The sequence below is a fragment of the Melospiza melodia genome, chromosome 1 (assembly GCF_035770615.1).
Source record: "Melospiza melodia melodia isolate bMelMel2 chromosome 1, bMelMel2.pri, whole genome shotgun sequence".
NCBI classification, from domain to species: Eukaryota; Metazoa; Chordata; class Aves; order Passeriformes; family Passerellidae; genus Melospiza; species Melospiza melodia.
The window spans coordinates 125,857,294-125,873,919 of NC_086194.1; the positions used below are offsets into that span (position 1 = coordinate 125,857,294).

Here is a 16,626-nt window from a genome sequence, read left to right on the forward strand (position 1 = left end):
ACCATGATTTTCATCTGCTTCTTTTATCTGTCTCCCAGACATAGTTTGCCTGCCATTACCTGGGGCCAACACATCCTGGTGAAATGGCACATTTTGTCATGGTGGCTTAGATGCAGACACTCCTCACTGTTCTGGTCAGCAACTACTTGAAATTTTGGCTTCCTTTAGAGGATCTTTGCCACATTTTCCACTGTGATCTTGTCAGGAATTGAGATGACAATGCAGAGAAACCAAGCTGTGAATTAAGGTGAAGTTAACCAAAAGCAAGTTAAGACATACACAGCTTTGCCTTTTTAAGAGCGGGCAGATTGTTGGGAGCAGCAGAGTGGCCTTTTGTGCGGGATATTACAGCTGTTCTTCCTGTTTGCCTTTTTCTGGAGAAGGTGGAAAGTGGCTGTTCAAGTCTGGGACGCTCACTAGAGGCTGACTTCCACTTCTAAGAGTGTTCCACACACTCACATATCACTGAAGGCTCCATCCAGAGAGGATAGTGGGAGTTACTACCAGGGAAGGAAAGACATTCCCAGTAACAGGACCTTTAGTCCACATGACCTCTTTTGACACCAAGAACAAAAAAACACAACACTGGCCTCTCGCTACTCACTACTCTCCCAAATCCATCCTTTCCGCTTGCAGGGCAATAGCAAGAAAAGCAAATAAGCTACAACTTGCTTTGGGAAGGAGTTTGGGCAGGGGATCAAGTTCCCCAAACCCATGATTTATTTGACCATAAGATCCCACCCCAATATAAAGCAAATACATGCATTGGTTTATCTATGGGATGGCAGCTTAGCCCTTGAGCTAGCCCTGCAGTCAGATTTGCAGAGACCAGCAGGTTTGTTTCTGCTGTTGGAGTTCAGTGGCTTCGGGTTTTTTCACTTTGAACAATGAAAATAGCATATGCTGTTGTATAATTACTTTTGTTCAGTCTCATTTAGGTGCCAGACAACTACTTATTGATAGGATTACTACTGTTTTGTTTACATTTGCTTTGGACTCTTCAGGGTTAAATTTTAACTCAAGCTTCCAGTGTTAGATTTCATTCAGCCATGAAAACATACTTGTTATATGATAGTTTAGTTTTACAAACTTCAGATCTAGCATTCATTTGAACAGCAAAAGGAAGAAATTACATTTTTCTACATCAAAACTAGCATTCATTTGGACAGCAAAAGGAAGAAATTACATTTTTCTTTTAATTACTGATAATATATCTTCGTTTTCCAACTCCAAGTGTGTTGTATAACTGGGGAAACAGTTGAATATTACACTAAAACTGAATTAACAAGAACCATAGGCGATGTGACATTGCTAGTCAAGGCACAGGTTCAGCAGAAACACTTGAATTAGGCCTGCTTTTTAAATACAGATGATTTCATAAGGTCCCTCTAAGTGCCCAGAGTGAGCCATGCCCTGGCAGTGACTCTCTGTAGACAAAGGAGAACGCCACTGACTGAACAAGGAGCCAGAAGGAAAAGCCAAGTCCTCACTCCCTCTGTATGTGATGCATAGGCATATACATGCATCAGTGGAGTGTCAGAAGCTGAAGGACCTTTGTTGATCTGGGCTCCAGCCTGGAAGACAGCAGGGCAGGACAAACAGAGAATCAACTCTGGTTTCATTTAGGAAAAATGGCATATAGCATTTTGACAACTTTAATGGGCAGAAGAACCAGCGAAAAATTAGTGCTATAATGGGGAGAAAAATGCTTTCTAAAGCTGAAGATATTGAGCAACTGTCTCTCTGAAAAAGCAAAGCCTTTATTGTAGTCTGGGTCTGGTCTTTAGCAAGCAATCTGTCATCATCTCAAATACAGAAAGCCACACTGTGCACAAGCAGCAGAGTCTCTCTTTTACTGGCTTTTTAGCAGCCTAGAAAGGAGCAGGCAGGTAATTCACCAAAGGCTGTATGGTCTCTCTGAAGACCCTGAGACTTTTTCTGTTGTAACTCCTCAGTGATGTTCCATCAGATAGTCTTGGTCTGTTTTTCTTATGTTGGTTTTGGGGAAGCAGTAAAAGCCTCCAGTGTAACTGTGGTACCCAGAATCAGAAAAACAAATGTAAATGCTAATAAAGAAGGAGCATCTGACGGACTACACTTTAAAGGTCTGGGATTCGTGTGGTTGCTCATGAGCAGCAAAAGATTCCTAAATTTCACTTCTTGGGAAAACCCAAACCTTTACATAGCAACATTTTTATGAGACTCTTCCCTAGCTGCAGATCATTTCACAGATAGAAAGAGTTAGAGGTGCCTCTATCCCACAGGTTTACAGAACCTCAAAAAATGGGAAACACTTTATTTCTCCTGTTTGAAAAAAAGGAGCTGGCACAATAACTTGTGTAGCCTCTCCCAGGGTTATTACAGACCCATTCTGCTCCCAGTGTAGCAAAAGGACTAAATAATCTCATGATGAGAAGCAATTTCTACTCCTAGTTGTGGCTTGAATGCAAAAGGCTGTTAGACAAAGTCTACTGTGAAATCTGTTGGCTACCTCCAGCCTTGCAAGAATTTCACATTTTTGCCACTGGAAGCCACCCCGGGCTGTTTATTTGTTGCTCTGCTTTTTCCATTGCCAAATTAATTTCATCAAATAATTGAATATCTCAGTGACAATAAAAGTACTCTGGCATTACAAAATAAAGGGCACATCAGTCATAAATCTGCACTTCCTGAATGACCATCCTTTCAATCTTAATGAGGCAGAATCATTTCAAGACTGCTTTGAGTGATCTGTACCATTATCAATATGTTTAAACCCCCCAAAACATTTAGTAATTCCTATCTCAGTCCTAAGTTTACTATCAGGTGGTGCCTTTTACTGATGAAAAGGCAGAAGGAAAAAAAAGAATTCTTTTTAAGGAGAAATGGCTCGTAGCAAAATTAAAGGAAGTTTCATTCACACATCTGAGCCTTTAGCAATCAATTTTCCTTTGCTACACAGCACTGTGCTGGAAGCATGGAAATACTGTTAAAAGAAAATTACTTTGTTTGTGAGGAAAACCCGCAGAGAGGGATTTCCTCATTCAGGAGAGAGATTTCTCATGGGCAAAAAAAAATCATTAGGGACTGCTGGCAGACTGAAGAAGTAGAAAAATTCTGGGTCCACCAGCAAATAGGAGCTCATCCTTCCAAGATTTCACAGAGCAACAGCAGTGTGTAATGGCAAGCAAGGCAATTTTAAGATGTTTTCTTTTTTTACTGTTTGGTGATAATGGTATGGGGTTTTGTTTGCTTTATTGTTTACTAGTCTTTTTTCATAATTTGCCTTTTCTTCTTTTCATAACACACTGTTCTCTCTCCCCTAGTTGTAGAAAAAATGGACAATGTGACAGGTGGCCTGGAAACATCCCACAGAAGATACACAGAAAAGCTCACAGAAGTGGAGAGTGATCTGAAGAAATTAGGTAATCTACCCACAAGCAAAGCCCCTTTGTATTATGGACCTGGGGTGTTCTCCTGGCAGATTGAGACAGGAAATTTGTCTGAAAAATCTCTGCCTATGACAAGATACAGCACTTCCATTCCAGTTTCTCAAGTACTTGGGAAAGTACTTAGAGATAGTTCAGATCAGCTCTACTTAGAAAAGCATTTTAAGAATACTTCAAAATTTACAGTTCCCACTGAAGTCACTCTGAAAGCATTTATATTTAAATAAACAGACACTTAAATGTTGTCCTCAGGAGAGAATCTTCTCTGAGGTAGAGATCTAAAACATAACAGAAGTTGTTCTACAGCACAAAAGCTTCTACATAAAATGAGCACCTGTCACCCAGTCATCTTGAAGCTGCTTAGCAATTAAGATTCATTTTGCAAGGTACACAATAATCAGCTATTCAAAATTCTTATGTCTGAGGCAAGTGTATTACTTCCATAAATTATTTCTTGATCATCTCAGGGAATACAGGAGGTAAGATTGTTATGTGTTTGGGTATCCCAAGCACTATCAAAGTTCTCAATTTTCAGGAAGATGCAAAAAAAAATCATGGATAAAGATTCTACTCTCTAAGTGTACATTTTTACTTTTCTTCCTATACATACAGTTTTTATTGTAGAAGTATTAATATACATATACATGCATGTGATTCTTGAGATAAATTTGGTCTAGTTTTGTAAATCATATATTGAGACATGTATTTCTAGGAAAACTTCTTTGCTTGCAGCTTGATTGTAAATTTTTACGACTTTTTTCTCTCAAAAAGGAGCTGGCTTCTAAAGTATTTGTACACTACATTTAGTTCAAAAACATGGGGTAATTCAGTGAGATGTTCTTTTACTGACACATCTACAGAAGTAAATGTTACACTTCTGTAAATGTTGCTTGTGCAACCTTCTGGATTCTATTTGGGTTATTATATTATGCTGATTAAATTTTCATGACTTGGAGCACCTTTGCTTCTTTCATGGCCACATATTTTTGCACACTGCTGGATGGATGCTCAGTGAGATGCTCAGGATCATCCATTCCCATTTAGGTGGCCTTGCCATGGAGGAAGTTAGGAAAGTTCTGGAGCAGTTTGAGTAGGAGACATAAAAGTAAGAGAAGTGCTGTAGGGCCAGAAGGATAAAAGCGTGTGGTGAATGGAAGACAGGCCTTCAGGGATTAGCTGTATGAGGACCTGGCAGTTGTCAGAGCTGTGTGAGGAACACTGTATAATTTGAGCTACAGCCAAGAGGTAAACATGGAGTCAGAGCTGAGAAGATCTGGGAGTGAGAGAAATGGCAGGGAGAGGAACTGTGCTCAGGAAGATATCCATCCACAAAAGACTCCATAAACACTTCAGGCTGAAGTCTCACAAGCCATCCTTTGACATTTGCATCATGACTCGTTCAATCACACCAGACAAAAGCACCATACACAGCTGTATTCACTGCAATTTATGAAAACCATACTGCTTTCTCTTGGCATCATCTGAAATAATGGACTTGAGACTATCTAATTCATAAATATAGCTACACGTAGATGAGGACAAAAATATATGGACTGTGAGCAGGATAGTGAAGTGATTGAGGTCAAGCAAGGGAGTCTTCCCTGAGAGCAAGTGTTGACTGCTATATTTCCTTGGTTTCTATGTCCTGGATGATAGGCTGTGCAGTCTCAAATGCTTCATCATACTTGGACAAGCTTCCAGAAGTATTCCATAGGGCAATGTAAGCACAGGCAGAGATGTTCCTCAAAGATTAAAGGTTTTGCCTTCCTCAAACTCAGAACATGAGGCAACAATAATGGCAAAATAAATGTCATTAAAAGCAATAGTAATGTATTAGAGAGAAAACCAGAAATATATCTTATCCTGACATATCTGAAGTAGCCTGCTGGCAAAGTTTTGTCTCTAATCCAGATTGCTTTAAAATAAGTATGAGAACTTAGTGAAAACTAAACCCAAGATTTTAAAAATTAGAATTCTATGTACTAAATCACAATGAAGGTATTCCACTTGCAATGAAAAGAAAGAAGAAAACATGAACAGATAAAATAAACTTCTGGTCTTTCAGCAAAATCCAGTTGTAACTTCAAAATCTACACTTGCTGGTACCTGTTTAATGTTTTGAATTCTGTTTCCAATTCAGTTTTCATTCAGAACACTGCATATACTCATCAGTTTCTAACCATAGTTTTTTCCATTTGTGATGACAGAATCGCCATTTTGTTCTCCTCAGCAAGACACAAGGTCTCCATCAATTCCTCTTTGCTTGTTTTCTCTGTCTAGCGGCAGAACTTTGTTTAGTCGTTTCTCTTTTCTGGAAAAGATAGCATAAAAATCCTACTGAATAGTTTGACAACCTGACTGTTCTTAAAATACACTGTGTTGTTTCATACTGTGTTAAAAAAATCCTAAAGCCTTTCCTTTTTTTTTTTTTCTTTTTTCCTGTACAACAGATGATCAAGCTGGACAAAAAGCCTTGAATACTAACACTGAACTATCCAGCTTCAGATCTGACATTCTGGCTCTTCGTCAGCAACTTCATGACATTGCAGAGAAAACTAGCAGAAACAAAGACACACTGGAGAAGCTGCAAGAGTCTGGAAATGTATTAGATGATAGGCAGAACCAAATGAAAAGTGCCTTAGATAGTAACACTTTCACGATCATCAGTGTCAATAAGACACTTCAGGCATATACTGGCTATATCAACAATCTCCAACAAGACACAAGTAATATACAAGCAACCCTGCAAAGCCAAGAGCATTCTCACAGTGTGGTCATCATGAGCCTTAACAACTTAAACCTGACTCAAATACAGCAAAGAAATCTTATCAGTGTCTTACAGAAGTCAATGGAAGATACAAGCTCAGCTATTCTAAGAATCAAGAATGACTTTCAAAATCTGCAGCAGGTTGTCCTTCAGGCTCGGAAGGACACTGACTGGCTTAAGGAGAAAGTGCACAATTTACAGGCCTTGGCTGCCAACAACTCAGCAATGGCAAAAGCCAACAATGATACACTTGAAGACATGAACAGTCAGCTCAGCTCCTTCAGCGGGCAAATGGAGAACATCACCACAATTGCCCAAGCCAATGAACAAAGTCTAAAGGATCTCCAGGAACAGCATAAAGGAGATGAAAACAGAACTGCTGCCAAATTCACCAATCTAGAAGAAAGGTTCCAGGTCTTTGAGACTGATATAGTCAATATCATCAACAACATCAGCTACACTGCTCATCACCTACGGACACTGACGAGCAATCTCAATGAAGTCAGGACAACTTGTACGGACACCTTAAGTAAACACTCGGATGAGCTGATTTTTATGAACAGCACACTAGCCAATATTCGCATAGACTCTGCATCTCTCAAGGTGCAACAGGATTTGATGAGGTCAAGATTAGATGTTGAAGTCGCTAATTTGTCAGTAATCATGGAAGAAATGAAGCTGGTGGATTCCAGACATGGCCAGCTCATCAAGAACTTCACTATCCTACAAGGTATGCAGCTTCCCTAATGATGGTGTGTGTGCTGAATTCCTGCTTGCATTACTTCTTTAGTTCTGTGGAAGTTAGTGTGTGCTGGTACAGAGTCCTGAGGTTTTCCATTATCTAATCCTAAACTTTGGAAATGAACATGTAGCTTGAATTTTCCGTACTAATTTTTCTAGCTAAAATGGGGATGTTATGAAAGAAGGTTCTGACTTTGCAGAATTTTATTCTGTCTGACTGACTGACTGACTGGATCTGCTTTTGATTTAGTTTCTAAAATAAGTGTGTGAAGGTGTGGAACATCAAGAAACCAATCCTCAGTAAGGAGGAAATGGCTAAAAAAAAATATATGTTGGACTATTCCCAGAAAGGTCCACCCTTACTGAAAAACAAGTTACTATTTCACTTTAAGCCAGTTGTTAGTCTGCCAGAAAACATCCTACTTTGCTTAGTTTTTAATTCTGGGATACTTTATTTTCTCCAGAAATAAATAGCATCAGGTTTAAAAGGTTTCTCCCAGCCAAATATTATCCCAAATGAAAACAACACTCATATTTCCAATCAGATGTGAATCAGCCTAAACCTCTAATCACAAATACAAATCCATTGCTCCAAATAAACTAAGGCTGCATTAGAGCCAAAATTACATGTCAGTAACCTTAACCATTCTCATTTCAACCAGGCCTAAATGATTCCAGCTTGGTGATCTATCTCTGGAGGAGTTTGAATTATGTAGATTAGTGCCGGGGGTGGGAAGGTAGTGACAAGGGGTTTGCTCATCCATGAACAGAATCCCAAACTGTTTTGTTGTTTATTGCTGTCACAGTATTGCCATTTCCTGTTGTGAGTTATCGTCCCCTGTCTTGTTAGAGCTGGCCAATTTGCAACTTCCAGTCTTTCCCATAGTTGGCCTTTTGCTCACTATCCATCATTTTGTCTCTTTTTGACACCCTGTTATTGACAGACAAACAATGAGGATCAGGAGGAAGAGTCCTGGGACTAAGAGCAGAGTGATGAGACTAGAAGGAGAAGGGAGCATGGCAGAGTGAGGGAACAGGACCAACAACACACAGCACTAGTGCATAAACCAGTATAGACAAGTGCACAGAGTTTTGCAGAGACTGGCACCTTGCCTGGTCACCTGGGGCGCGGTGTCACTGTCCAGTTCACAAGGCTGGGTGTATCAGAGTATTTTCTGTATCTTGTATTTTGTGGAGGTCAAGGAAAGGACAACAGTATACAGGACCTGGAAAGCAGCTGCACTATTACAAGCACTGATGAAAGCAGCTGTTAGCCCAGTTTCTGTTTTTTTAAATATCCAGTGGCGCTGGTCTGAGATGTATTAAACAAGCCCACCCCACGTGGGCTTTTTGTTTTGTTTTCTGTGCATATCCCCACTTTGTACACTTGCATTGTTTCAGGCCCTCCTGGTCCAAGGGGACCTAAAGGTGACAGAGGCCCTCCTGGTCCTCTTGGCCCCGCTGGCCTAAAAGGACAAAAAGGAGAGAAAGGAGAGCCTGGACCACCAGGACCTGCAGGTGAGAAGGGCCCACCTGGGCCAGCCGGGCCACCAGGAGAAAAAGGAGGGAAAGGTTCAAGAGGATCGCCTGGCTCCAAAGGTCAGAGAGGTTCTCCTGGCAAGACCGGTCTGCCTGGACCAAATGGAGACCCAGGGCCACCAGGGCCACCAGGCAAGGATGGTCCACCGGGGCCCCAAGGCCCACCTGGATTTCAAGGCCTGCAAGGAACGGTGGGAAGCCCAGGGTTACCAGGACCACGAGGAATAACTGGGCTCCCTGGGGTCCCTGGGCTGCCTGGTCCGAAGGGCCCGCCTGGCCCACCGGGGCCGCCAGGCCCAGGGATGCCAATGGCGCTACAGAGCCAGCCTACGCCCGTGCCCGAGGCTAATGGTAAGCCATCACCACACTGCATGCTGTGCAGGGGCATGGGTTCCTCCATTTATCACTGCTCCCTTGAGTTGCCAATAACAGGCTTAACACAAAAAAAATTCACATCACAGGTTGTTCCCCCCGTTGGAAGAACTATACAGAAAAGTGCTACTACTTTTCAACTGAAAGAGAAATTTTTGAAGACGCAAAGTTATTCTGTGAAGAGAAAGCATCACGCTTGGTTATCATCAATGACAAAGAAGAGCAGGTAATTACCCTCTCTTGCAGGTTTTCAAGGAGGAAGTTTGAAGCTGTTTAACATGCAGAAACCACAAGATAGTGGGAAGCTGAGAGCACCATGAATTCATAGAGTAGAAATAAACACATTGACTCATTAAAATTTTAGTCCACCCTCTTGTGCCTGATCAGCAGCTTCTCCCTGTGCAGAAGGGTAGTGTGAGCAGAAGGTGGTGGGGACAGAGCAGTCAGAAAAGCTGCTGAGAACTGTAGGAGTTTTGAACCTTTAAAGATGGAATCCATTACGTCTTGTGTACTATCAAAGTATTTTTCATGGCAGTGAATATAATGTAATTTTAAATTATCTGATTTAATACATGCAGCCTAAGACTAGTATGACCCAAAAGTATCTTTAATCTAACTATATTTTAAATACTATTCAACATGGCAGTGGAGATGTCAAGATACAATTCCTTACTCTTAGGGTTTTTTTCAATTTGTGTCTGTAAGATATTAGCTGTGGCTTTATGTCAACCCAATTTTCATGCCTAGTTCTCTCTACCTCATTGCAAACAATGAAAGGGATTCTAATCTGGGCAAGGGGTCTCAAGGCCAACTCCTGACACATATCTTCAGCTAAGAAAAATTTCTCTGGCCCACTGTATTGTCATAACAAGAGGCTTATGAAACCAGTGTAGTTTATTGGTGCCAAAAACCATTGTCCTTGTTATGGACTAAGCTCTTTCTTTCACAGCAATGGATAAAAAGGCAGATTATTGGGAAAGGCAGCTTCTGGATTGGACTAACAGATACAGAGAAGGAAAATGAATGGAGATGGTTGGATGGATCTTTACCAGTTTACACGTACGTAAATAGAAAGCAATGCTGTCGCTCTTGCTGATACTTCTAAAAGCAGCATCTAGACATTATCTAATGAATCCAGATGGTTGTAGATTTAATAATTTAATAATTTCATTTGTTACTGACAATGCTGGGGTTTTTCTCTCTGCCTTTTCCACGCACAAGGATTCCTTTCCTTGCCAGAAAGAAAACTGAATGTTGAATGAAAGAATCACATAACTATGCAGCCCAGTGTTTCTTGCCAAAACTTTTGCTTCTGACTTTTATTACAAAGTTGAGATGGAAAGCACAGTTTTACTGTTTTGGTTTGAATTTTCCTTATTTGCATTACATGTGGCTATAAATAGAGTATTCATTCTAATAAAAAATGACCAGTCTTTAGATAAAGCCCAAATCCAAGTGGAAAGCATTCAGCATAAGGAAAATGCATGAAATGAGGGTGTCTATGCTTTGGCCAGCTGAGAACTGAATTGGCAGCTTTCCAGGAATCCTAGGGCTACACCTAATTTGTCCTAAATGGAACAGATTGCAACCACCCAAATTTTTAATACTGAGAAGTAGACTAAAGAGTTTATAGATGTTAACATGCTGTGCTTCAGAAAAACAGGCTACACAGTCAGTCAGATGTTACGAAATGATTAGCTATGATCTCATTGGTGTTCATTTAGATGAAAAACATGGAAAAAGTCACATTCATTTCAAATGAGCCGTAATATTTTCCCCTTTTTCTCCTTTCCCATTTTCATCTTTCTTCCTCTTCATGGCAGCACTGTGACTGATCCTACTTAAGGTGCTGCTTTTAGTAGATTTCCACTGCACCATGGTTTTAGGTGCTCTGTCATAACCTCAGAGCTGTTGGTTACAGGTTTTTGGAGTATTTCATTACTTCTGGAAAGCTGTGTGTCCTCCCAGGTGCCTGGTTGGACGCTCTATGTCAGGCAGGCATGTTTTTTAGCTGAGCATGGACTGTGTCAGCCAGCAATCACAAGCTCCCTTCAACAACCTGTTTCTGCAGGAAAACTGAGCTTTTAAATCCTGAGTTTGGAAGCATTTCTCACTTGTTAAACAAAAACAGGATGAGGAAACACTTGCTGCAAGATTTTTTACTTGCTACCTTCAATTTCACCATCAAAGCTAACAATCTCAAAAGATGTGTGTAAATATACTGTGTGTGGATTTCTTAAAACTCAATAGAATTCCCTTCCCATCTGAGCACGTGTCCCTAAAACACATGGATGGATCTTCGCTGTTCCTCCCAAGATGCCCACCTTTGGTGCAGTCAGAGAGCTTTGCAGTGAGTGAGGGCAGGCTGATGCCATCTTGGCATTACCTCTGAGCCTGTGGGCTCTTCTGAGCCCCATCTGCCAGCGGGAATGCGCTGTGCAGGTTTCACAGGCTTGGAGCAATGCACTTGGAGCACGGAGCACTCCCACTGTGTGTGCATGTACGCTCAGAAACTAAAATAAAGTTCATTGGTCTAAATTTAGGTCTCTGAGTTTTGGCAGCCTGAGGCCGAATAGATTCCCTTCTCTGTAATACATCTGTTTTCCATTTTCAGCAAGAGTCATGTATTGTTTGTTTCAATGTGTGTTTCCCATTCAGAACAGATCTCATGATGTTTTCGTTAATTTCTTGTGGTGAAAACCTGCCATGTGTGCTGTGTTGTGCAATCATATCTCTTGCTTTTTTGTGGAAAGAAACTGGAAACCTGGGCAGCCTGATAACTGGGATCACAATCACGGGCCAGGGGAAGATTGTGCTGGGTTGATCTATGCTGGGCTCTGGAATGACTTCCACTGTGAAGATGCTAACAATTTCATTTGTGAAAAAGACATGGACAAAGGTAAGCAAGGCCCTTGGTTTGATTATTCCATCTTGCCCGTAATAAATGTCCCGCAGCTAGAGGTGAGATCTTCGCTAAATGCTACAGCAGTGCCTTGTTGAGGAAGAGGGGGAATCACATGTGAGGCACTTCTACTCAGATCCAGATGCAAGTGCTGGATTTATTGCACTTGGAAAAAGCAGCCTCGAAGCTGGCTATAGCCATGGAATGCCCAGGATCTTGACCATTTCCTGTAGGCTTTACACATGCCTAAAATTTTGGGCATGATTTGGCACATGCTCCAGATCCTACCCATGCTGGAAGCTGCCTTTATAGGCTCAGTGGCCACACAACAGGGAAAGCTGGCCTTAGAGTGGCTCAGGAGTCAGTCTTCAAAAACCAGAAAATATTTCTTTTGAAAGTTTGTGCAATAGGAGGCACAAACTTGGTGACTGCTGAGGAGATCTTAAAATTCCCGTCACTGCCAGGAGATGTCCCATGGGACTGAGAAGCTGGGTCCATAGGCCATCAGCAGCTCATCCGTTGCAGCTGGAGTGAAGGGCTCATAAGCTGCTGGTGTGGCCAGCAGACAGCCAGGTGTTTGCCACAGGGCATCTCTCTCTGTTGACACAGGCATTTCTGCAGGAGCAGAGGGCAGGTGGTTCCCATGGCCGCTTAGAGCCCGGCCCCATCGCCACAGAATGTGGTCAAACGTGGCACAAAAGTGTTTGTGTTCATGCTGGGGCTCTGCCTGAAACATTATCTCCTCCATACAACCTGTTTAAACATTGCTCTGCCAAGGGTGCCTGGCTCCTCCAACTGGAAACGTGTTGGTTGGATTTCAGTGAAGGCAGACATAAATGTCAGCCAGAGCCAAAATTACATCCCATCCATGGTCCCCTAAGACACAACTAAGTGCTGAACAAGCTTTGTATGTATAATTCTGTTTAGATGTCCAGAGTGAAGGACCATGTGTAAGTAACAATAAGATTTACCCTGGTTTTCCTACATACATTTGTTATTTTAAGAAAACTTAAAGGTTTACAAATATTTATCCTCCAGGACTTTCAAGATCTGAGTATGAGTCCGCTCAAATTTTTTCCATTAATTTTTACCTTGATCTCTGTAAGTTTTCTCTTTTGAAATTTGTTTAATCTTCACAGGCTTTTTACAGCATTTCATTTTCTCTTTGTTTTTCTTGTTTTCTCTCATACTGTAGGGCAAATTCTTGGAGTGTAATAGGCTGTAACTTTACAGATACCTTCATATTAAGGAAATTTATGTAAAGAAGAAGAAAATCCTGGGAAAGAGCAACACTGACTTCCAAAATTAAAAAAAAAATGAAAACAGAAAAAAAGCAAGCACTGAAAACCGATTTAAAAGCATCAAGGAATGCAGCAATAACTCTTCTCCAGCATCCTGTAATTATTTAAGGCCTTTCGACCCTCAGCATCAGGAAATACTGTTGGAATAATTCTGTTTTAGATTTTCTTCTCAACCAGTAACCACATCCATAACCAGCTTGTGTCTTCTGAGAAAAGACATTCTATAAATCTGAGTAAGACTGTTGGTCACTCACATAGAAAAACATATAAAGCAACTGTGTAAACGGTTGCTTAATTTGCTAAAATCCCAAATGTAGGAAAATTATACAGATACACGAATATATAGATTTTATATAAATATATATATATAGTCCAACTCTTATCAGTAATATGGAATATACTTTTAAGAGCTTTTAAAACTTTGTATTTTTGTACAAAATATTTGCTTTTTACAGTTGTTCTCTTTTTTACTGACTTTTTTTACAAATATAGTGCACAGGGGCCAAAGAAAACAATAAAGGTACTAATAATTCATTAAGGTTTGCTATCAGGCCTAGCTCAGCTATAGAGAAATATTTTTCCAGCTAGAAATATTTTTACTTTCCCAGATGATTTGTTCTGGTTAAATAACTTTTAAAGCAGATTTTAGATAGTGTTTTCCTTACTGTAAGCAGTCTAGTCTGCATGTGTAACAATTAAGTTGACTAAGGACTAGATACTCATTATAGCTCTGATCACAGCCAGTGTTTCATTGGGGTACTATGGAAAGACCATTTTAATAAAAGCCTGCCCTTCCTTCCTTCCTTCCTTCCTTCCTTCCTTCCTTCCTTCCTTCCTTCCTTCCTTCCTTCCTTCCTTCCTTCCTTCCTTCCTTCCTTCCTTCCTTCCTTCCTCCCTTCCTCTTTCCCTCCCTCCCTCCCTCTTAGGAGAAAATTCCATGGAAGTAAATCTCCAATTTTTAATAATCATTTTGAAATGTTTTCATTCCTTCTCCCTTCTTGTAAGGAATTCTACCCCAGTAGTTGCCACACATACTGCAGGTCAAGCCCAGATGAGAGACTTTATGAAAAGAGAAACAAAGAAGCTGCACACACTGAAATATGTTTGTTTTTAAGACAGATTTCAAGATTTGGTGAGAAAAACATGCCATACTCAGAAAAATCTAATAAATTTGCACTTCTCCAAAGTGCTTTGTAAATCAATCTGTTTGTTTTCTTGGACTGGTACTTCTCTCCCAAACAAAACAGAAAATATGCTGCAAAGCAGAAAGAGATTATACCATTACCCAGCCAGTTTCTTCCACAGTCCCATGAGCCATTGTCTAGGCAGCTTATCAGGAATTTTAAAAATTAGCGGGTTAATTCATTAGCAGAAACCTTGGTATTGGTTTCCAATTTTTATACCCTTCTCATGGCCACATGCTCTACAATGAAGGAAGTTGTTTTGGCTTCTTGGGAAGGAGAGCTGTTTTTCCATTGCCTCCTGACCTGCCATTTACCTTGGCTGAATGCAGATATGTTTGTTGAAATACTCCAGCTCTGTTGGAAACAGAGACAAGATTCCGTACTTCAGATTTTCAAATACTGCTCCTAAGATCAATCAATTAAAGACTGCTGTTTCCCTACATCTCTCACTCCCTCAGGTGTTTTAAATTTCAATTATAATTTTTTTTCAAAATACACAAAATGATACATTTGGGAAACTGTCCTGTGACTACAAATTAGATATGAGACAGGAACAACACGAAAATTGGTATATGTATTACATAAAAAGGTTTATGTATTGCAGCTGCAGAAACCCTGTGTCACCATCGTGGAGGCAGGGCTTGTCTGGATTTTGTGACCCTTTTCTTTTTCACAAGGTTTTGAATACAACTTGATTCTGCTATGCACTGTCATGCTGTACCAAGGAGTTGTGTGTAGATACATGCTGCAGTGTTTACATATATATTTACACATTGTCTGTGGAGATAATGTTAAACTGCTATTTTTGGATAACGGGGTACAAAACTAGTATTTTGTGTGCCCAGAGAGCCTCACAAACCCTGGTGAATAGAGCCTTGAAGAGCCACACTGAAGTGGAAGGACGGCTACCTTTGTTTTGAATGTTGTCTTATTTGGGTGAAATAAGCCTGTTTTGAGCATCTACCACATTAAATTACATTCCTAGGGCTTTCTATCGATGTCACAGACTTCTGTCACCAAAAGAAGTGAATGAGAAATGTCTGTTTAAGCCCAAGCTGTATTTGTTCCTTGCCCAGATTTCATCCTTCTCTTCCTTCAGCAACAGCAGTGATGGTACATACACGAGATCAGATTATCCAAGAGTTATCTAGTGTTCCCCAGCCAGAGGAATGACAAGCTGAGGACACTGAGAAATGAGACGTGACTGGGCTCACACCCTCTGTTCACACACTTGAATCAAACACTGCAGCTGTTAGACAAAATTGGATGAAGAGGGATGCTGCAGTTGCGTGCCTGACGTGGCCAGTCATCCTTAAAACATGGCCTGAGCAGCCAGGCGTGCTGAAACAGACCATTCTTTTGACCTAGTATTCCTGCAGGAAGGAAAGAGAGGTGTCCAATGGCAGCAAGAACTGAAATCACTGAGAGGACCAAGAGTGTTAAGACATCTCAGGAACACGTCACAGAAAGGACAGATTGGCAGGAGCACAAGCAGGACACCAGAATGGGCCAAGAAATTGTCATGAAAGCCACTGCCACTCCTTAATGGGAAAACATCTTCATCAAATCTTTCTGTATGCTTTCAGTAATAATGCAGATTTTATAGAAATTTTTGAGTGATAGCAAATTATTATGCCCCAGCTTGAGTTTTGCTTTCCTTCTTATACATAAGTATTGCAACTTGTCATACTGAGCACACATTCCCATCATCCTTCTTGTTTTACATAAAAATTAAATACAAGTTCATATACCCTGGCAAGCACTGGACTGTTGGAAGAAAAAGACGGAAAGTCAGAGAAGGTACAAAGTCATTGTGATTTACATTAAGTTCTGGATTTCTTAATGTCATTTCTGACTTGTTTCATTAATTTATTTGGAAATGCCTTCAGCTGATTAGAGCTTATAAATCTCAAGTCTCATTTCCTTTGTTGTCTATAATTAATACTTGCAAATGTTCCAATAAAGGAATCACTAAGTGAAAACACAGAAATTAATGTTGTTAACTCTGTGCATGTGTGTGTTACCAAGAGGGATATGGAAATCAGAGGGATGTGGACCCAGAGCATTCACAGGTATTAAAAATCAAACTGATGAAGCTTTTTTCCATTAAAGCCTTCTTTTTCACTTACACCACCCTGGTTCTGAGCATGTCTGGGGCTATCTTACCCTGCAATTGCAGGTTTACTGCCTTGTTCTTGCAGCACATAGGGGATAGGAACATGGTTTGGAAGGTCTAATCTGAACAAGACCTTTAAGAAGGGCTGAAGCCCTTTGCTGCTTACTGTCCTAGCACACCAAACACCTCATATGAGCCTCCAGGTGAGGGATGTCCTGAACTAAGTCACATCAGCCCCCACATTAGCCATTATGATGGCTTAAATTATCTGTTTAT

The 16,626-nt window shown here is 40.7% G+C and overlaps 1 protein-coding gene across 1 annotated transcript in view; it reads left to right on the plus strand.

The window, feature by feature from the left end:
* The window catches only part of COLEC12 (collectin subfamily member 12), a 94,818-nt gene extending 78,594 nt beyond the window's left edge, over positions 1-16,224 (plus strand). Inside the window, exons 4-10 of the mRNA XM_063167186.1 lie at positions 3,306-3,404; positions 5,879-6,925; positions 8,338-8,826; positions 8,937-9,073; positions 9,797-9,906; positions 11,601-11,746; positions 12,945-16,224. Of these exons, the coding sequence (XP_063023256.1) occupies positions 3,306-3,404; positions 5,879-6,925; positions 8,338-8,826; positions 8,937-9,073; positions 9,797-9,906; positions 11,601-11,746; positions 12,945-12,964 (2,048 nt within the window). The 3' untranslated portion in view covers positions 12,965-16,224. The remainder of the gene's footprint in view (positions 1-3,305; positions 3,405-5,878; positions 6,926-8,337; positions 8,827-8,936; positions 9,074-9,796; positions 9,907-11,600; positions 11,747-12,944) is intronic.
* The last annotated feature ends 402 nt before the right edge of the window (positions 16,225-16,626 follow it).